Source organism: Lissotriton helveticus, chromosome 5_1 (assembly GCF_964261635.1).
Source record: "Lissotriton helveticus chromosome 5_1, aLisHel1.1, whole genome shotgun sequence".
NCBI classification, from domain to species: Eukaryota; Metazoa; Chordata; class Amphibia; order Caudata; family Salamandridae; genus Lissotriton; species Lissotriton helveticus.
This window is the reverse complement of record NC_136065.1, coordinates 102,360,362-102,383,293: the sequence shown is the minus strand read 5'-3', so window position 1 is coordinate 102,383,293 and position 22,932 is coordinate 102,360,362. Positions and strand designations below refer to the sequence as shown.

The 22,932-nt window shown below is 44.7% G+C and overlaps 1 protein-coding gene across 1 annotated transcript in view; it reads left to right on the top strand.

Annotated features, from left to right (window-relative positions):
- The window catches only part of LOC144754222 (E3 ubiquitin-protein ligase TRIM39-like), a 111,459-nt gene that overhangs the window by 54,731 nt on the left and 33,796 nt on the right, over positions 1-22,932 (top strand). The window contains exons 4-5 of the mRNA XM_078641809.1: positions 5,120-5,142; positions 14,203-14,255. Coding sequence (XP_078497935.1) covers positions 5,120-5,142; positions 14,203-14,255 — 76 coding nt within the window. The remainder of the gene's footprint in view (positions 1-5,119; positions 5,143-14,202; positions 14,256-22,932) is intronic.

Here is a 22,932-nt window from a genome sequence, read left to right as displayed (position 1 = left end):
GACCCTTCCCCATTTGTAACACAGCATGGGAGGGGCATTTAGACAGACAAGGCGCAAGTTGCTTTTCTGCTGGAGTGTCGTCAAGCACAGTGTCGTGGAGTAGAGTGGGCAGTTATGGAGTGGCGTAGAGTCATGGAGTGGTGTAGAGTAGAGTTGAGTGGAGTGTCATGGAGTTGCATAGGGTGGACTGGCATAGTTTTGTGGATTGTCATAGAGGTAGTAGAGTCTCGCAGATTGGAAGGTTGTAGAGTGTATTAGAGTGTCATATAGTTGAGTATTGTAGATTGAAGTAGAGTTTCATAGAGTGGAGTGGCATAGAGTGTTGTGAAGTGGTGTAGAGCAGAGTGAAGTGGCATAGAGTGTGTTGCGTAGAGTGGAGTGCAGTGTTATAGAGTAGATTGGTGTGGAGCGGAGTAGATTGCTGTAGAATGAAATGGCATAGAATGGAGAAGTGTCGTAGAGCGGAGTAGCATAGAGTGGCATGGAGTGTAGTGGCATAGAGTAAAGGAGTGGGGTAGACTGGAGTGTAGTGTAGAATATAGTGGAGTAAAATGGCATGAAATGGCATATAGAGAGTAGCATACAGGATCGTAGAGTGGAGTAGTGTCGCAGATTGGCATAGAGTGGATTAGAGTATCGTAAAGTGGAGTGTTCTAGAGTGGATTAGAGTGGCCTAGAATGAAGTGGCATAAAGTACAGTGGTGAAGAGTAGAGTGGCATAGAGTGCAGTGGCTTAGAGTGCATTGGTTTTGAGTAATTGGCCAACAGTGAGTGGTGTAGAGTTCGGGCCTTCAGCTCAGTAGTTGTAGTGTGCAGCTGCAGCATGGGTCCACCGGTTGCCTCATATCACTCCTTCGGCAAGGCGGCCTGCCTCATAAATTAAATGGTGCACTTCTGAGCCTCTCAATAGTAAAGATCGGTTGGCCCTCTCGCCTGATTACCAGCCCAGCATAATCCTATTTGTTGTAGCACATTCTGATCACCAAGTTATAGATAGAGCTACACTACTACAGGTGCAGCAATTACATGTTATGTTACGTTATTTATGTTTATATACTGCATCTGTGGAAAATATGGCCTACGGCCCAAATGCCATGTCTGTGCTTAGTTAGATGTAAATTTTCTATTTAATGTGTTGTGTTGGACGGTTGTGTGTGTTCCATGCTATTAAAATGTGCTCTTCATGGCCACATTGCAGCCAGCTATATAGTATATCTGCGCTATGTGGGGTTTGCAAGGTCTGTCCAGTGCGTTCTGTTTGATGCTTGCGTGTGTTTTAAACTACATACAATGCTCTTTGGAGCTGAGTGCCATCCAGCTATATGGTATTTCAGAGCTATGTGCTATATAAGCTCTACCCAGCGTGCGCTATTACATGTCTGCGTGTGATGTGCATTATCAAAAAGTGTTGTTGGGTGCTACAGTGCACCACAACAGTCAGCTGTACGCTCGATCTGAGGTGCACTGTCAACATACCTTTGTAACCTGGTTACCGAGGCTTAGTTTTTTCTGGTTCCAGTACCCACTGGGCCCCCACTCTGCCTATTCATTGCATTTGAAATTTACATTTACAGCTGTAGTGTGAGAATGCATTTCATGAAAAGGAATATAAAGTAGGGTTGCCAAAAGAAAAATGCCAGCCTTGTGTTTAACCCCTGGAGTGCTGGCCACGTTCAACGGACGTCGCGTGCACTACATCGGTAGTGCTGGCCACGTCCGTTGAACGTCGCGACCCCGCCCGCGCAATAGAACGTTCTGCACCAGCGCGGAACGTTCAGCGCAGCAGAGCCTGGAAAGACCTTGTCTTGGCACTAAATAGGGTTATAAATAAAAAACGTATGTATTCATTTGTAATGTGACTTTTCTGTCTTTGTTCCCTTTAATTATCTGTCATGGATTTCCTCATTCAGATAGCCCTAGAACACAATAAAAGTGCTTTCTATTTATATATGCTGTTCGAAGTATGCACAGATAAGTGCTGAAAATACAGCTTTAGGTGACTGCTTATTTTTGTCGATGGGGCAAAGTGGTATGTGGTGGGTCGGCCTGCTGGGGGGGCCTCCATGTGCTTTTCAGGGGGGCCCCCTCAAGTTTCGTTACACCACTGGTACCTTCTTCTCAGTGAGTTGGTCTCTTCCACCAAGGTAGATCCAGCTCCTTCAGCAAGGTTAGGACCCAAGTCCTTTGCACCGCTCCTTACTCATTAATTAGAAGGGCTGATGGCTTCTCAAGGCCGGCTTCTCACTTGGGGGTTGCATTTCACTAACCACCTCTCTCCAGCAGATAGCTCCTCTTTTCTATAGGCAGCCTACAGCTCTCCTTGCAGGAGTCCTTTCTAGGTTTCCCTCACCTGTAAGGTAGCGGCAGTCAAGTATCCTGGCTCTGGAACTAATATATGTATCTCCATCAGTGCGTTGTGGGTCTTGACACTGGTCAAAGAGAATCTTGGCAAAGTGACCTGGGTTTCTCACTAATATTTGTCATAGTGTTTTTTAGATGTAGATTAAAATTCAAGAGCTCCTCCTCTGGAGCTGGTTTCAGGCAATTCTGAAATGTTATTTATTACCACTGACTGGTAGGGTTAAAGTCTTTGTCAGTCAGTCTTGGCAGGAATTGAGAGTGAAGTTGGTTGTGCCTTGACAGGGGAATCTGAGACGAAGGCTCAGAAGAGACGCCTTCCTACGCATCTGCTGCACAGAACTGCATTACCTCTACTGGGGATGAAGGATGCAGGAAGTGGGCAGCAAATGTCCTTCAGAGCATCATTTGTCTCCCTCATTCCTTTCCTTTCACAGACGTCTGGTCCACTTCATAGACCTCAGGAAGGCTTCCACAATCTACCTCCCTATCTGGCAGGATCCCTCCATCCTCCATCATATGTACTATTCACACACAGGATCCAAAATGGAGTCCTGTCCCCATACATTAAATCACAAGAGACACACACTCCATGCTCACCTTAACCCCCACATGTGGCATTCATGTAACATGTACTCTCTCCGTAGGTGTCCAGGCGCTACAGATTACAGCTAGTACATCCATTGTAAGAAAGATTATAGTGGATAAGACTCAATTAGGAAGGTTCACGTCACTGCAGAGGTCCAGATACCTGTATTCAAAGCGCGACATACAGAGTGTTCATGGGTAGAAACCAATGTCCATTTGTCACTCCAGCTGTGCTCTCAGTGTGGGTGATATCACAGGTAGGTCTTGTAAAATGTTTCCTCTGCGGGTGGAAGTAGTTCATGATTTGTAATATTATGTGAAGTTTGTCAGGTGCTGAGTCATGTGACACAGATTAGAATATAACAGACAATGTGATGTCATGTGACCCCATTCAGAATATTACAGATTGTGCCATGTGAACTCATTCATATTACTCACTGCTGTGTCATGTGATCAAGGACGTTGATTCACCAAAACGCCAACAGTAGTGGAAGTGACATCACACACTCCTTAACCTTAATGACATCCCAGGAAGTGATATCATTTGACCTTTGACCCTAAATGTCTCCCAGAAGTTGTCACACGACCTTAACTCTGAAGAAATTAAGATAATTAACATCACTGAAGTTCTGTAATAACTGCATTGTAAGTATTACACAACACAGACCGATGACCATTTTAGTAACAATCTATATTAGGGTGGTGACCTGATCTTTGAAAGTGGTAGGATGTAATACTTACCCTGAATCTTAGTGAGCCAGATTTCTTCACGTAGACTTGGGGGAGGGGCTGGGGAGCATTCTCCCACTTACTATTGTTTTTAAAAATGAAAGCAAATAGTGTATTCAAACACACAATTTTCAAATAAATATGTTAAAAAGCCTGCGGTTCTGAAAGGACACTCATTTATATTCCAGTACCTTCAAGGTGCATCAAGCCAATGAAGCCTGACCCTCTGAAGGGGTTCAGCCCATTGTTTTTGTAATGTGCTATGGATGCCCCTGTAGGTCAAAAATCACCTCTATTGTGCCAGGGCCTACATTTTGTCAGGGGTGCCACTTATATGCAATGTCTGTCCCTTTATGCCACATATTACCTAGAGAATCCCAGTGTCAGTATTTTGCAATTAATGCCATCACATACCTTGGATAACCCTTTGGTCAAATTACAACTAGTAAATCGTGGCTATAAGTTTGTCGCGGTTGCCCCTCCTGTATGCCATGGTTTTCCTCCCTTATGCTAAGAAGCATCTCCAATGAGCTAGTGCCAGCATTTTGCCATGGTTGCCCCCATTCCAACAATTCTCTCCACTTTGCCAGTATTTTTTAATGGGTTCCCATTATGCCAAGAATTTCTTCCAGCATGCCAGTGCCAGTATTTTTCACAGGTGCCTGTTAATTGTCTCCGAAATGACAGCGGAAGAATTGTTCCATGGGTCCCACTATAAGCCACGAATTATCTTCAGTATGTAAGGGCCAATGGCGACTAGCAAGCATAACATCACATTTTCACTCACATTTACTTACATTCCTCAACTACATTCAATCATTCATTCTTACTAGTACTCATTTATTCTCACTCAGTCTAGCTTACTCTCACTAATTTTTACTGTGACTCCAACATACTTAACCTCACTTCCACTAAGCTATTATTCACTATTAGTGTAATAAAAGATTGACAGTAAACAAAGGCAGAGCCTGACTCCCTAAAGGGCTAGCTGTTTGTTTGTTCTTGGCATTGATTTTGTTACTTACCTCTGAAGCCAGGTGTCGCACAAAAAGGTGCCAGGGGTCACAAGTGGCAAGCCAGGAGTCGCAGCTGCGACCCATGATAATCCCTCAATGTGATGTATGAGAACATCATAAAATGTGATGTATGAGAACATCATAAAATGTGTCAGGTGATTCCATTCAGAATATCAGAATGTGCTGTGTTTTGTGACACCATGCAGAATTACACTGTGCTATGTTATTACCATTCAGAATATCAGTTCCTGCTGTCATGTGACCTCATTCAGAATATCACATTCCGTGTTTAGTCATGTGTTATGTAACCCCAGTCACTGTTTTGTAACCATAGATAGATAGAAGAGTTTTACTCCTAATATTACTGCCATAACTATAACATCTCCTGTGAAAACTGACTTCTTTGCGTTTGTTTCTCTGTTTTGCAGGATGTCAGGAGCACCCTGAGCAGGTAAGGCTGGTTTATTATCCTCCTCTCGGTGTGTAAGGAGCAGGTCTCACTGCTGCAGTGTGAATGCCACTACTGAGCTCACACAAAGTGCTAGAAAACTTTGTATCCTCTTAAAATCACTTTGCATCCTCAAATAAAACTTAAGTCCTTAATACCTTTGATTCCCCTGAAAACTTAATTCATTGGAGAACTCCCTTGTGTCATCAGGAAAATCTCGTAAATGTTCATAAATCTCTGTGAGCCGTCATAAAAATCCATTGAGTCTTGAAATAATTGCTACAGAAATTAGCTGCTGTCCTCACAAAACATATTTGTATCTATAAAACTTACCTGAAGTCCTCAGACAAGTACCCTGAACACACAGAAAACTCAAGCACAGTCTGGAAACTTCCCCTCGGGTTTTTCTCAATTTGGAGTTGTGCAAAAACTCATTCAAGGTTTCCTAACTATGATGCCCATCTTCAAAACATCCCTTCAGTGCTTCCAAACCTCATTCAAATTTCATTGAAGCCATACTCAGGCCTCATTCTTTAGTAAATTCCCTCCAATAAAAAGATTTCTCGTCCAGTTCTCATAAACCTCATTGTAATCCTCAGATCTGCTCCTAGTCCTAAGAAATCTCTCTCCAGTCTGCTGTGACCTCCCTCCAGCCCGTAGCATCCTCTTGAGTCTTTAAAAGCCTCAGTTCAACCCTCAAACCTCTGCCCAGGTCACTGACCACTCATTCCAGGCACCACATCCTTCTTCAAGTTCACAGAGACCTCCTTGTGTTTTCTGAAGCCCCATTTCGATTCTTTATTTCAAGGTCTTTGATTATCATTTTTTGGTAGCAACACAGATTCAAACAATAAACATCAGTGACCCAGCTTCATCAGTCAGATGTCGTATATCATTGAAACATGGGGTATAGGTCGGGGCATCAATTTATTCTATTTTTTCAATTCTGAAATAAGATAGACATTTCTTTACAACTATTGCATCGCGGCCCCACCATTGGCCAGGGTGTCTGTCCACACAGGTCTCCATTCCTTTGGGATGTGGGGGGAGGGGCTGACTCCAGCCATCTCAGCTTAATTTCCCTCACCTGCAAAGACTTCTCCTCACATCTCACTTTCCTGTGGAGTGTCTCCATTCCTGAGGGATCCCTCCATGGGCATCATTTCAATCCATAAACCTGTAAATAAGTTTGCAAACTTTCACCTTGAGGTGACATACACATATGTACTGCTTGTTTACTGGCTAGTTGTGCTAATTTATTATTAACAGAGCTTAATTAGACATCATATGTTTCAATGATGGATTCGGTTGTGTAGCATAATCGATACACAACCTCTAGATCACCTAATGAAGTAATCCAAGATGGCGGTGGACAAAACAAGAAAATTGCACGTGGTTTCAACACTGAGGTTCCAGTCAGTTTCAGAAGGAATGTGCGGCCTGAATGTTTGGGTGTTGTTGCCCAAAAAGGTGCACAGTAAGGAAGATCAAGCGGTGTATGAGAAAAAAAGTGTCTACTACTAACCAACATTTATATGTGAGCTAGATTTAAAATATAGAGTGAGTGTGTCTCCTTGAGATTTTAGTAGGGAAGTGAGATTCCAAGTCTTGCTGCTCTGAAAGACTTGCGCTCAGCAGATTTAAATCTGTCCTGAATGGGCAGAGGTTCTTTTTGTGTCCTTGCCCCAGCCTTATGGAACTCTTTGCTTTCTTTGCTAAGAAAGATTCTAAAGCACTTAGGTTTTCAGAAGCAACTAATCACCTGGTTGTTCTCCTCCTTAGCCTAGCGTGCCTTCCTCTTCTGCTGTCGTCTTACCTGTGACCAGCCCCGGGAAGCCCCCTTCTGGGGACAGCCGTACGCTTAAGAATTTTTTTTATCCTAACATAACATTCTTGAGTGCAAGTGTAATTATAACTGCACGGCCACATGGTCTACTTTACTTCTGTGTAACGCAAAAGCTTTGGGAAGCTGCAGTGAGCCTGTACTACTTGCAACCTGGAAGGGTATTTGGCGCACACCAGGTGCAACACTTCTTGCTCTAACCTCTGGAGAGAAGCCCAATGGATGTTCTTGTGTTGCATTGTGGCACTGGAATGGAACGTATATAAGATACAAGTATACATGCAGTTTTTATTTTATCAACAATGTCCCCCCGGACTGAACAAAAGGGTCCAGATTCAAGGGTGACCACAGGCATCTGAAAGCGCCTAAACCATGGTACCGCCAACAGACATTTGCACCATAAGTATTACATTCCTACAAAACTTTAACAACAAACCGCAACACCAGTCCAGCGTTGTCTGACTATAGTTTCAAATGGTCTATATAGCCTGAGAAGGTGTAAATAAAGAGATTGGGTTTGACTTAAGGGACAGGAAGTGATGGCGCTCCAGCAGGTGCGATTGTAGGTAGTCAAGCAATTCAGATACACGGTGCCAACAGGTCAGAGGCAACAAACCCAGGCAAGAAACAACACCAGCATAGGTGAAAGACAAGTCCCACACCATACAATGAGTCAAATTCCTGTGCACACGTATCAAATATCAGGTTCTAGTGTTAGAACCCAGAGTGTCAATTAAAGATCGTGCAAAAAACATAATGAAGGTCGAAATCCAGGGTTGCTAATAGAATATGTTTATAATTCACACTTGATCAGTACAAATGAAAGTAAACCAGCCAACACGTGTTTCGTCACACTGTGTGGGGGATGTGACTCTTCGCGGCTGAGGTTTTTCAAGAGTAGGCAAGACGGTACGCCAGACCAGTGGCCTTTCAAAACCGGCTGCGGACTGGAGTAGTTGCGGATAAAGGTCCGTATTGGGCAAATCATCCTGCCGGTTGGAGGGCTGGCAGGGGAGCGAACTTACGGACGGGTGTGTCCGAGGTTAATACTGATACCCCAAGTAGGTTATCTCTAGAAGAAGCGAAGAAGGCACTGGTGTGTGCTATCATCTGTATCTTGGGTAAATCCAGGTAGCAGATCATAGCCTGAGAAGGGACTGGATTCACCTGGAAATGGCACCAGTGTTTAGCAGATCGCATCTGAGAGGCACTCATCTTATTGAATGAATGAATGAATGAATACATTGTATTTCTGGTTACTCAAAACCATTAAAATAGGACAAGAGAACACAGTCCATTATTATAAAAGATTAAGTAGTTAAAACCATAGGCTATGTTAACAGAAGAGTCATTACAATCTAGAAATCATTATTCCGTTTGTTCTCAGCCCGCACTCTTCCCTGCTCATAACAGTCTCGACAGGCTAATACCTCAGTCCAAGAACTGGCCTGATTATTTAGCTGGAAGAGTCCATCAATTTCCGTCGAGTCTGTTGAATAAATTTGCCAAACGTGGCCATGTGTTTCACTGTTTCCAGTGTGTACAGATGTTGCACAGCCTCCTTTACTGTTCTGATCCCTTGTTGTAATAAAATTGGCTTGAGGTACAGTCTACGCTCCAAGCCCAAGGCCGGGCAACAAAGTAAAATGTGGGCCAAACTCTCCTGTTTATATTTGCATAGCCGACACTCCGGGTGCCCCGTCCTTAACGACTTTGAGGGATAAAGTTCTTTAAGGGGGAGAGAATGTAACCTGAACGCTATGATCCTTTGTAGCGCTTGTCTTCCCACTGATTGTGTAAGATGGAGTTTAGACTTGTGGTCTGTATGTGGAAGACTTTGGGTTTCATGGAACCCTCTGATTTCCAGTGACTTCAGGTCTGAGGTACGAGAGCAGAGGCGAACCTGTTTTTTTATCGCACTTTTGATGGCGGTATATTTGGTTGTCTTGGGGTCCCAGTCATCTTATTGTTCAGGTCCATTTCGTTCACTTCTCCTCTGCCCTCAGCGGCAACAGGTGCCTGAACACTGTGGGCCAGGGGAACTCCTGGCTGTGGGACAGGATTCAGGTGATCACTGCATCATGGGGACCTCTCAAACCAGTTGCCAATGTCAAGATCCTTGTCCCCTTCCCAGAGCCTAGACTCTTTGGGAAGGTAAAAGAGCTTTGAAACCTACAAAAGAAAGACCTGTTTCATGTCACCTCACAATCTCTTGCTGGTTCACATGGACCAGTTGCACTCTTGCATCACCAATGCTTGCAAAATCACAATCTGATTGTCTTGAAGGAGGCAGCCTTCTGAAGATCAGGTAATTCCGTACATTATATAATGGTGTTAACATGTGAGAAGTGTGGTTGAAAGGTTATCACTGAGTTTTGTTTATTTGCTTGTCTGGTTGGCTTGGATAGCAAGCTGGAGGTAATTGTTGGTGTTCATGGCCGTCACAATGTCTTCCAGGGACATTCGGAAGGGACATGATCATTCCATCACCTATTATGACCTACTCCACTGAGTCCAAAGCACATGCCTCTGCTTCATTGGTTGCAAACCTGGGTGTCTCGACTAATAATCTCATGGTTGTTTGATCCTGGTGGATAAAATACTGAGAAAGTATCCTCCTGTAGCTGGTGGATCCACTTTTCAATCCTGGGGAGAGGATTGGAGGCCAACCCCTGACACAACGGATCAAGTGGCTTATAGTTCATGCAGGTGGAGAATGTCTGAATCCCCAATGGATGACGATGGCCTCCCGTTTCATCTGAGAGTAGCAGTGTTTCATGTCTGTCGATGCCTTCCTGGCACAGGCCACCAGAGACCACTCTTCACATTCTTGTTTTTGTGAAGATTCTGCCCTTAGGAAGATGGACCAAGCATCGTCGGCAGCTCTGAGTCTTTGGCAGGGCATCTGTGGTTGTTGAAACATGATCTGCTTTCTATGACCATTGCTTGACAACTGTCTGTCAAAATCAAAATTCCCTTTCTTGTCAAAAAGATGGAGATGCTTTAGTACCCAAGGGGGCAGAAAGACTGTTGGGGTCATATTAGAGGTGGAGACTAGGCACAATGAATGGGTGGGTGGGCCGGCCACCATCATACCTTGTAGCAATATGAAAGCTCCCTGGTGTCTAGTGGTCTTTCTGCCCTTCCCAATGGAGCGGATTGGAGCTAAATACCTCTCACCTGCTCCCTGGGTTGGACAGGAAGACTGTTGCAGTTCATTTGAGGAGTGGGGATAGGCTCAATGCCTAGGCCGGCCAATCCCAACATTTCTCCCCCCAAAAATCCTCCCTGTTGTCTAGTGGGATTTCTGCCCCCTCACCTCCCCCAGGCAGATTGGACATAAAAACATTCAATATGCCCCCATGGGGGCAGAACGACTTTTGGGCCTGTGGGTATGCGGGGAACTTTACCCATTGCCATGGGGGCCGCTCTGCCCCCCAAATATAATTCCTGGTGGTCTAGTGAGCTTTTAACCACCTGCTAGGGGAAGATGGGAGGAAAACACCTTCGATCTTCCACCAACGAGTGGGTAGGGACTAGGCCCAATGCCTCAAAGGGCAACCCGACCCATGTTGCCAAGAGGTAAGAACTTTGAATCTCCCCACGGGGCAGAAAGAGGTATGGGCTGGGGCGTGGCCTAGTAAGATGGCCAGGTAGACATCTTTGCCGGTGCTCCTGCTGACTAACTCTGAATCTGTCATTATCCTGAGACACCCAGCGGCCTTTCCTCTCAGAACCAACGGAGTACTCGCCAGGGATAGGCGAGACTTGCTTCGGGGTTCTTTAGTGGCAGATACGACTACCCGGGGTATAGATTGAGCCCCAGTGCGGCTGTGACCTGGTGAGGCAGAGGCACCATCTTGGAGATTCATGTTACCTTGATCGCTGAATCTGGGCTGATCATGTGTGGGGTCCCGATCCCACCACTACCCGCCTGTTGGAGTATTGGATGACTTGGCCCCCTAGACGAAGAGTGGGGACTGGCTGGGCGGAGACAGTGAGACTGGACCCGGTATCTGACTGCTGGCAGATCGCCTAGAGGCTCAAGGGCAGCTTCCTGAAGCAGCAGTGCGCCCCCCGGCTCCCCTTGTCACATAGTGTGGATCGAGTGACTGGGTGACCGGCACAGGCCCTGACAGGATCCTGTCACTCCCATGTCAAACCGCAGGAATGGCATTGCGGAAAAGGTCCCACTGGGTGACAGCAGATCCAAGACTGGAGGGAGAGAAGATGCAGGGGAAGTATCTCAATTCATGGCCCTCTCCGTAACAAAATTGATCACATGAATTGACAAGAGTATAGTGCAGTTTGAGAAATGCAGATTTGTGTTCGCTTATCTGAGATGAGGTAGCAATTGCATGCCTGCAGGAGACACATGTATGGTGTGACTCACTGCCCAGTTTGCGTTGGACATGGAGAGAGCAATGTTACACCACCTGCTATTTGGCATATGCACGGGGATCCCTCATATGGGTGGCCCCCGGGGTCCCCTTCTAACATCTCCACCACCTAACGGACCCTGTAGGGAGGTACGTCATCATACCTGGTACCCTGGACAGGCAGGAACTGTGTATCCTGAATATATATGCCTGCAACACTGACTGCCCCTCATTCTTCCCCGATACCAAAGGGGATGATGGACGGAGCGTTGGAGCAAATCAAACACTCACCCCCAGTCAGTGCTTAATTAAAAAAAAAAAAAGAAGTGCAGGTGCTGAAAATGTTGCCAAGGAGGCCACAGCTCACTTCTTCCTCCGGTGAGCTCCACTTTCAACACTCTCACTGCCTCAGTCTCTATCTTCTGAATTGATCTGTTGTCTGTCCCCTAAGTCTTTGCTCTAAGAGTCTATCCTCTCACATCTCTAATTATTTTCTATCATCTTTGTCACACCAGGTGTGTTACCTTATTCCCTGTATTTCTGATTTGCCCTTTATTCATTCTAGCCCTGCCCTTTTTCCTCTTCACTTTTATCCATTCTCTGGTCTCTCTCCCCTCGATCTTGGCTCTTTACTATCACTCTTCTAGCAGTGATTAGCTGTGTTTCCATTTTATCATTTGTCTGCTTTTTTTTCCTCTGTCCTGTCCTCTACATCCTTTCATTCTATCTTCTCTCTTCTTAATGCTCTCTTCTTCACATCATGGCTGCTTTCTCTTTGTATCTGATTTGCTCTCCTTTTCTTCTACTTAGCTCCTTCTTATCTCTCTCCTCTCCTGTTGTTTCTTTTTCCTCTTTACTCCTGCTCTCTCTCTCATCTATGCAAAACCAAAGGGGATGATGGACGGGGTGTTGAACATTGCAAGCACTCACCCCCAGTAAACTGATCTGGGTATAATCCATCATCATTCTTTAGCTCAATCCACCAACCCCAGTTCAGACATGACCATATGCAAATCAGTCTGACCCTGTGCCTCATGGGAACAGTCCAGCCCGAACTGCCAAGTCATGTCTTCCGTGGACCGGAAACAAGCATCCTGGGACCGGTTTCTGGCTAATCAGCCGTCATCAGCCAGACTAGCTTGAATCCAGTGGCAAAGTAAGAGCCAGGGACCCACGTCTGGGCATACTCTGCCAACTTAGGGCGAACAAAGTCATTGTTTAGCTCACTCCACCACCCCAGTTCAGACATGGCCATATGCAAATCAGTCTTCCCTGGACCGGAAACAAGCATCCTGAGCTAAAGAATGATGATGGATGAAACCCAGATCAGTTGACTGGGGGTGAGTGCTTGCAATGTTCAACACGCCATCCATCATCCCCTTGGGTTTTGCTCTTTCTCATCTATAACACTGCTGCTGCCTGTGACCCCTGTCGTCAACCTGTAGATGTCCCTGCTATTTTGAACTTTGCGTTTTCCTGTTGTCATTCCTAAAGAAGTGGAAGATGGAATGTTGTACTTTCTTACCTACACAGAGTGCAAAAACTAAATGTACACCAAATGAAAATGCTTTTTTGCCTATATTAATCAGTGCGGTATGACTGGGTTTATTGCGGAACAGACAGCTGCTCGCACACTGCAGGTGATGTCACGGCTAGTGCTGCCTGTAATTAGTAGGTTCAGGGATGGCGACGGCATCGGTGTCCACTGCTCAGCTTGCTGTGACCCTGCCTGCTACAGCACAGGCATTGTCCCCAGCCGTAATGTTGCCAATGCCGGTAAGTATGGTTGTGGTGCCTACTGGACTCACGCACGCTCAGCAATTACCATGCTGCGGTGCAGAACACAGATTCTACAGGTGACGCCATGGCGCACAAAAGTTGTGTTGGTCCACAGCCGCATCGAGCACATTGAGGATAGCAGCAATGCAGGGCTGCAGGATATGCTACTCTTTCTACACAGCAAGTGGAATTCCACACTTACTTTAAATATTCTTCCTCAAGAGCCCTCACTCCCAAGTTCCAAATGCGCTCTCGCAGCTTCCTTGCCTCAACTCCGTCATGAGCCAGCCCCCAGCTACAATTATCCAATGGGAGGCTTAGGCTCAGGCAGTGGCAGGGTGCAGCAGACTCGGGGACTAGAATACAAGCCATAGTTTTTCGATGACTTCTTGGATTTGTGATCAGCGTGATGACATCATCACTAACGTGGTGATACACAATCATGCCTGCCTGGACAGGCGTATGTTGGCCTGTCTATGAACATTTACCAGCCAGTCACCATGCAATGTATGTTATTCTTTTTAGTTTGAATTTGAACAAATAATATTGAGACCACCACCTGCAGGGTCAGAAATTGTAGCCCCGGCGCTATTAAAGAAGTGCCGGTGTTGAGCACCTGAAAACACCTGCTCAAATTAAGCATTGCTGCTGGGCCTCCAGAGCCTCTTCCTAGTCTGTTCGCTGCTCAAGTCATTCAGCACTCACCCTGAGCTGCTGCAGCTGCCCCCGCAATGCTATGCATCTGGAGCTGAGACACCCTTCAAGCAGCAGGTTAATAGCAGCTTATATGCACTTCTCTTTTACCGCTACGTTTTCCTGCCCCAAGAAAAAAACCCTTGCTTTATTTAACTGCAGTAGGAGAGGCTTCATTTTGCATACGTAATGCCACTTGAGAAGTAAAAACATACCTCTCTTGCGCTTCACTCACACTGAGCACTGGTCCGCAGGCGCAGCTCTTAATACTGATTTATTACAAATACAGGTCTTATGTGATGTTCATCCTTTTTGTTCCTGTAGCTGTTATTGCTCTTTAATGCAAAGATGATGTATGTGTTATTACAGGTGTAATAATGTGAAGATTCAGTGTCCAGAGGTGGTGGTGAAGAGTTATAAAGGTAAATATCATTGTGATTATTAGCTCTGCATGTTACTGTTCATGAAAATGGTGTAGTATGGTGTGAGATAGCATGTATGGTATGGTAAGATATGGAATAAGAAGGAATGGGATGGGATGGGACAGGATCAGATGGTAAGTTATAGTATGGTATGATTTGCTATGGTATATTATAGTATTTAATTGTAATGTGTACTCAAGTCAGGGTACAGTTACTTGATTTGTGTCAGTAAACTTTGTCTTTTCCAAATTTTTCTAGATTTGTACTTCTCTCCATTCTGTATATGTGCTGCAACATTTCCAGGCTTTAAATAAAATCCAAATTTATACTTTATTGTTTAAATGAATAAGGACCATAACAATATCCTAAAAATTAGATTAAGGTAATTAACCAGCATTTAAATTATTTAAAAGACAATTTCATATCACATAAAACAAACTAAAATAGAAAGTATCATAAAACTTGTCAGCAATATTGTTATCACATCAGTACTCAATATAAAGTGCATTTGTGCAGTTAGCTTAAAGTTCTAAGTGCAGTCCAGGGATTCTTTGGGGTGCATTGTTTTTTCATACATCATCAAGAATGTCATCATCTTACAGTTCAATTGATAATCTGTTGAGTCTAGACCGGAAATAATGGCTGATCTTTAGGTTTGAATGCCCCTGTCGTTGAAGGATTTCTTCAGTAACAGAATCCTAATACATTTTTAAAAAGGGCACACACAGATCAGATGGATAAAATCTTGCGTCTCTGCACCACATACATGACATGTCCTGGGTCCGTTGAGCTTCCATGATGGTTGGTCTGCCAAACTTGGTAATGCCTCAAATCTGATGGCCATTAGCTTTCGTTTCAGATAACGTGGGCACTTTGAGTTTAGGTATTCTGCCGGACGTAATGTTGTATATGATTGAAGGATCACCCAGCTTTGTTAGTGCTCTTTTGTCTTCTAACAATGAGTGGTGTTTGGCTGATGTGTTTATCACCCTACAAAAGATTTGGAGGGATGAATTCTGAGCCCAGAGTTCAGTTGAATTTTTTTCCTTCAATGCTATTTTCAAGAATTTACCGTAGCATGAACCTGTATCTTCTGCCTGGGCCCGCCACCGGCCGTCATGTAACACATTGGATCGATTTAGCCATAATTTGTACCAGGTTTTGAGTGCTGCATATTTTCTCCCAGTCTCCTGTTAGATGAGACCAAATTCCAATCGTATCTGAGCCGGAGAAGCATTTTGAGGAAGCCAAAGACTTTTTTGTACGTTTTCGTTTGTAGAGTATCTAAAAGTTTTGCATACTTGCCATTTAAAGCTAAACTTGCATAAGTTACCGTCGGGAGTAGCTTGGCAGCCATCACTGTCACTGTCGGCTTGAATGATGGGCCCTGTACTTTTTTTGCAAGGGCACAAACTGCATAGATAAGTCCATTTCCTTTTTTTTCAAGATATTGTTTTTGGTATTGGAAGTTCAATCGATGGTCTATCAATACCTCCAGATACTTATACAAACTGACTACCTCTAAGGCAGTTTGTCCCAGCTTTATTGGCTGTTAATGTCCAGGGCGATTCATGATTGACATTGTTTTTGTAACATTAATTTCCACGGCATTGGCCTTAGCGAACGTGGTTAACTCTTTGAGTGCTCTATGTAGGCCAACTCTTGTTATACTGAGCAGAACTATAACTTCCGCATATGAAAGTTGCGTTATAGGTAATGGGCCCAGGCGCGGGGGTGTGAATTAACCTGATTCAATCTTGGTGAGAAGTCCTCAATGAATAAATTAAGTAGGTGAGAAGCTAATACACAGCCTTGCTTTAGACCAATTTCTGTTTGTATTTCCCTTAACAGTCTTGTGCCGTTTGCTACTTTTACCCGGACTCGCGTGCCTGTATACAGTTGTATTATGGCTCGTAGTATTCTTTCAGGGAGACCCAGTTTCTTTAATTTTGTCCACAACAAGTCACGATTTAAATGGTCAAACGCTGCTTTAAAGTCTATAAAACAGAGTTGTAATTTTCTTTGTGAGCATTTGCACTTCTTTGCTATTAAGGCTAGGGTTAGAATGTTTGTAGTAGTGCCACACCCTTTGTGAAATCCTGTTTGGTTGAATGGAATCAAGCTGTTTTTGTCTGTCCATTCTACCAGGTCTTCAAGGATTAGTGATGCGTAATATTTGGCTTCTACATCAATGAGTGCAATTTGCCTATAATTTCTCGGGTCAGATCTATCCCCCCTTTGTGGATCAGAATGATTATTAACCCTTTCCAACACTTGGGAAGGATATCAGTTGTACCTATCTCCTTAAACAGCGCCGACAACGGAATCGCCCAATGGTCAGGGTCATTTCTAAAGATAGTCTGCGGGATGCTGTTTGGCCCAGGTGCTCAATCCCTACACCCCTCTTTTATTATTCTAGATACCTTTTCTGCCGCGTAGGATTGTTGTTCCCGGGCTGTTGTTGATAGAAGGGTAGAGCTGAGTTATTTTTTTATGATCTGTCCTAATGGTGGTGTCCATCTCACTATTGATGAGTGGAATAGCATCTTTGAGTGTTTAATTTAACTAAGCTACCCATGCTTGCTCGGTCACACATGCATTATTTATAAATCGAGTTGATCTGGTTGTTCCATTGACTATCCCCCAAAATAGCCTGTTATTGGTTTGTTTCGCACAGAAAAGTAACTTTGTCCAAAACAGCTCACGTTTCGTTTTTTGAACATTCCATAGTTGCTTTTTATGTAGCTTCCGAACATTTTTAATATGATCCCAAGCGTGTTTTGAGAATTTGGGAGTCTTGTTTTTTCTGACTGCCTTTTTTAGTTTTTTCTTAGCATATAGGCTTCTTTTGAGAGGCTTGAAATGTGCTTATTGCTTGTGTTCCATGCATAATTGATTTTAGGTGCCTGTTTTAGTAGGTTTGTAGTGAAAGTTGTCCAATTCACTACTCGATTATTTTCCGGAGCTGTGTTTATTTCTTATATCTCTTTAGCTAGCCGTGTTAAATCTGGAAGAGTATATGCTGACCATTGGATGCGTTTCAGATTTACTGAGGTCAGGTGGCCCATCTCTATAGGGGCTAACTGATGTTTTGGAAGGTTTATTTTTTAGTTCCAGATACTGGTTTGAGTGGTCCCTTCGAGCTGTATACTTAAGGATATATTTCCCCTCATAGTTCAATAGTGAGAGCGTTAGGATTGTATAGTCTATTATCGATTGAGTATTCACACCCTGGTAGGTCCATCATGGGGGAGTATCATCTTTGGTTCTGCCGTTTATTACTCTGAGGCCTAGATGTTCCAAGGCAAGAATCCCCTTTCGCCCCTTCGAATCCTGTCGTTTTGCTGCTGACGATGATTGTCGCTGAACTGACCAGTACTCATTGGTTGTTGCCAGTTGCTCATCTTCGTCCAGGGTATAAATTAGATTTGAGTTAAGATTTCCCAAGCAGGATTCTCAAATCTAATTGCAGTTATTATCGAAGTTTTTCATATTGTAATTCTGTTTTCTTCGGATTTGGATGCATATATACATTTATTAATATTAATGTTATTGCCGGGTGGTTGGACCATTGATCCATCTAAATTACTGGTAGGTCTGATGTAGTGTTGGGAAGCTGTTCCGACTTGATGTTCAAAGCCGCAGAGACGTATACTGCTAGGCCGCCTTTTGGTCTCCCATATCGATGTGTTCAATTTGCTTTTAAATAGTGATGTGTGTAATTGGCGATTTCCTTTTGCTCAATCAACCAGGACCCCTGCAACGCAATCATCTCATAATTCTTAGTTTGAAGGTGGTGCATTGTCCTGTACTTCTCTTTTTGCTCCCGCAATGTTCCAGGATAATAGTTTTACTGAATTGTTGCCAGCGCTTTTTCTTTGTAAAGGGAGTCATTCTTTTTTCGGAGCATTGAGGGTAGATGCCATCCAATTCCAAGTTGCTGTATCCTGATGTAGTTTTTGCCCGCTCCTTATTTTTTTTGGGCATCACCCATTTTTCCTATTCCATTATGTAATACTAAGTAAACTGGGGCGTTTTCTTCGTCTATACTGTGACTCCTAGGTGGCTGTGTTAGAGGTGATGGATAGCATGGTCTTAAAGGTTTTGCAAGTGTAATACCCCAAACTTTCAAATTGTTGTGGGGCATTCATGATTGAGGACACAATTTTATCATTTCTCCAGGTCGAGAGGGTATTTTCCATCCGGTTCCTTTCCTCTTGTGGAATTAATTTAATTGACAGAAAGTCTGCCGAAGTGAGATGTTTTAGTGTAGGGATTTCGGCAAATAATCAAAATATATTTCCTCTGTTGAGGAGATCTTGTAGTCTCTGTGAAATGTAGTGGGGTGTTAATATGATATGGTTATTCAGAGTCAGACTGGCTGTTTGGTTTATATCTGATGTTGTTAATGTAGAGGGTGATTGTTGCAATACCTCTCTGTGGTTTGTCCCAACTCCCCCGTCTTTATTCAAGTTTACCTTTATCACAATCTTTTCCCTCTGGGCATCTTCTTTTTCTGTGCTTCGCTGGGAAACCTCCTCAAAGCCACACTTGTCCTGCTCCGAAATGTTCATTATATCTTTTGATCGTTTTGCAACTATCAGGTCCAATGTGCATTTATGTTCTTTCTGTCTCCCTTTAGTTTTTTCTTGAGTGCTATCTATGATTGTGTTTGGGACTTACCATGTTGCCTGTTTTGCAATTGTGCTGTTGTTGGATTTTTTTTTACCTTTGCGCAAAGCTTTTCTTTTAATCCCTGAATCTTGTTTAAGTTGCGACAAATAATTTTTAATTTTCAATTCTGGTAGGTTATTTTTGGTTCATGGCGTTTGTGTCTGCACTGTTTCTTGGTTTGTCTGTATTATGTCCGTCGATTCATCAGTTCGTGAAATATGATTTAAGGTGTTCCATGAAATAAGTTGTCCTTCAGTTTTCTCGTTCTCATTCATCATCACTCGATCTGTCTTTTTGCTCAGGAGTTTCGAGACTGTGATTTTTTTGTTTCAAAGATATGAAACCATCTTTTCCCAGTGTTAGTATCACTCTTGTACATTGGTTGTTCTTTCTGAATTTCCTGGCTCGTTTCTTCTGTCTCTTAGTTTGCAAGCATTTTTCAGATTTACCTTGATCGTCTATTGAGTCAGGAGGTGTTTTGCTTTTTCATCCAGGTTATACCTCTTTCAATTCTAATTTTGAGTGGTCTGCTCCGGCATACTGGATATCTCAATTATTAACTGCAAATTTCCTTGTGTTGTATCACTGATTGCCTTATTCATCTATTTATCTGATTGATCTCAGAGTTTTGACCTCGAACACCTGTAATATGTTACTTGTTAACGATATTGAGTGAAACCACGAGTTGTTGGATTGTACAATTGGAGACTGGGATTATCAGGGATGTCGAACTGTATGCCATCGACTTCTGACGCTTGTTTGAATGTTCCCATATTTAATGCTGATTTTGGTGTGGAATGTGGACAATCCGAAGCATGTACTTGTGCCTAAATCACTAGCCGACTGCAGTTGACCTGATCCGTGCCAGCCACATTATCAATATTTTGGCAATTTTTCTGAATGTTTTCGATCTGTGTTCAACTTTTGTGGTGTTAGTGGTTCGGGAGGCCCTCTGCTTGCCCTGTCCTCTGAATAGATAGCAATTGTTGGATCTTATTGAAACATACATTTTTTGCTGGTGTTCATTTTTCCAAGTAACGAATGTTGTAGTGATATTAACGGGCTTGCCGTTATCTGGCCTAACTTATTTGCAGTTTCTAGCGTTCCCTTGGTCTTCTTGGTTGTTTTTTTGTAGCAATTGTTTTCTGAGTCTTTCCAACCTCCTTTTCTATTCTTGAATATAATAGAGTAGTTTGCAGTTATTTTATCCTTGCTGTCTTGATGGACAGTCTTCTATCAGTCGGGCTGGGCCAGCTTAGGCTTTCTTAGCTGTAATCCATTCCGTTGCTACATTCAAAATTGTTATTGATATTGATATGGATATTTAAATTGATATTGATTTGTTTGCTAGTTGTGGATTAGGTTATGAGTTTACTTTGTAGTGTGATGTCCTATTACTTACCGGTAATCTTCATTACTCCTGGTCCCGTTGACCTCGTCCCATTCCTTAAAATATGGAGATAACCATCTCCATGACAGAAAAAATGAAAAGGAGCATGCTGGGATACCCTACCTGCTCTCCCCCACTGGGAGTACATAAGCAGTACCAACCCAGCATGCAGCCTGAAAATAACAAGCCAACAACAGGAAGGCCGGCCGCAAGGGAGGGAGGGAGGGAAGTAAGGAATGGGACGAGGTCAACGGGACCAGGAGTAATGAAGATTACCGGTAAGTAATAGGACATTACCCCCAGGTCCCTCCTGACCTCGTCCTATTCCTTAAAATATGGAGAATACCAAAGCAGAGAACCCGGCCTTCCGGAAACCCACCAACAACAAGGGCACCAGACCAAAAAAAACAAAAAACACCCCACAGGCCCGAACCAAGACCCCAAAGGCCAGAAGGGGACCGCCACGCAGAAGGGAGGCACAGAAGCACAGCCAAGCACCCAAGGGAGCAAGCAGAGGAGCCAAAACCCAGGCCCCCCCACCACGAACAAAGGAAGCCCAGGAGAAGCGCACGCGCCTCAACAGAGAACGGAGCCAGGAAAGGGCAAACAACCAGCGAGAAACCCCCAAGGGCGAAGCCCCCGGACCCAGGCCGCCAACAACCAGGGATCAACAGGCCAAACCAGCCCAAAGGAAAAAGGGCAGAAAAGAACATCCCGCACAGGGCGGAGGAGCCGAAGGAACAGGAAGGAAGAAAGCAGAGGGACAACCCCTGGTGGTAGAATCTTGGGGAGTCAGGGTGGTCTCTTATGCTGATGACACTCAGTTGGTGTTCTCATTTAAAGATCACTCTGACTCCTGCTTTGCCAACTTCCGCCAGTGTCTGAACAACATATGCTCCTGGATGACTGCCAACCATCTCAGGCTTAACACTGATAAGACGGAGGTTTTGTTTTTTAATCAGAAAACTGCTATTCCCTCTAGCCTTTGGTGGCCGACAGTACTCGACCCCCCCGCCCATCCCAGCACTAACATTACGCAATTTGGGTTTCCAGTTTGATAATACCCTCTCCTGCACTCCCCAAATTAACAAGACTACTTCTGCATGCTTTGCAAAACTGTGTATGATTAGAAAGATTCGTCCATACCTCCCGTTAGATGCTCGTAGAACTGTGGTCCAGGCATTAATTATGTCCCATTTGGACTATGCCAACAGTCTCTACGCCGGTGCTCCTTTGTACCAAATTGAACGTTTGCAGATTGTGCAGAATGCGGCGGCGAGACTGATTGGTAACATTCCCTATCGTCAGTCTGTAGCATCCTACCGCAAAAAGCTGCACTGGCTCCCTATTGCCTGTCGTATCCAATTTAAGATTTTGACCCTCGCTTTCCGAGCTCTGAACGATTCCGGTCCAGGTTATCTGAAAAAACGGCTTGTCCTATCATAATCCGTTAGATCTCTACGATCTAATAGTCTACGTCTTCTGATCGTTCCTCGTTTCCGTCTCTCAAGGATGGGCGGTAGAGCTTTTGGAGTCCTGACTGCCAGACTATGGAATAACCTCCCCTTGGATTTAAGATTTGCTCCTACTGAACCCATCTTTCGCCGCAAACTGAAAACTTGGCTATTTTCCTCTCAATAATTCTATTTTTTTGTTCTTTTTTTCTGAATTTTTAGTCGCTAGACGCCGGGACACCCCCTCGGGGGTAGCCGTGCGCTCTATAAATTCCTTAAATAAATAAATAAACCCCAAAACAGCAGGGGAAGCCTCCAGCAGAACCAAAAAGAGGGCAGCAACAGGGAACCACAGAGGAACCCGGCCACAGGGCAGGACCAACCAAAGGCCAACCCCCGCAGAGACGCCGCAGAGCAGCAGCCCCGAAACGGACAACCAACCGGGAGAAAACCCCGGCGCCCCAAAAACGACCAAGGCCGGGGCAAAAACGAGGGCGCAGTCAAGAAAGACAACACAGCCCCACATGGAACCAGGGAAACCAAAACCCCAGAACCGGACAGGAGGAACCGACCCCCAGGAGGAAAAAGGGACACACCCCGGAACCACCGAAGGCGGAACCCCAAAGGCAGAAGGCCCACAACAAGGCCCACAGCCCAACCCTAAGAAACCCGCCGTAGAACAGGCGGGCCAGCCAGCCAGGAGGCACACAACACCGCACCACCCGGACCCAGAGGGAGAGGCAAAAAGGAACCCCCAACCAGGAAGGGGCACAGGAAAGGCACAACAGCCAACCACAGCCAGACCCCCCAAGGAAAAGAGAGCCAGAGGAAGCCCGGCACCCAAACGCAAAGCGAACAGGAAGCCAAAGCAGGGACCGGAAAGGCAAAACCAACAAAGGCAGAGCCACGGCCACCAGAGCACAGGGGGAAAAACCCCTCCCCGAAAGCAAAGGACAGGAGCCCAAAGAAGCCCAAGGGGCACCACTCAACAAGGGAGCGGGAAGGGACCCCCCAGCACCAACGAGAGAGCAAAGGGCAGAGGCTGAAAACAGCCTGCGCGGGGGCACAGGGCCAACGCCAGGCCCCCCAAAGCCCCAAAACGGAAGCAAAGCCAACCGCAACCCAAGGCAGAACGAGAGAGGCGGGAAGCAGAAACCCG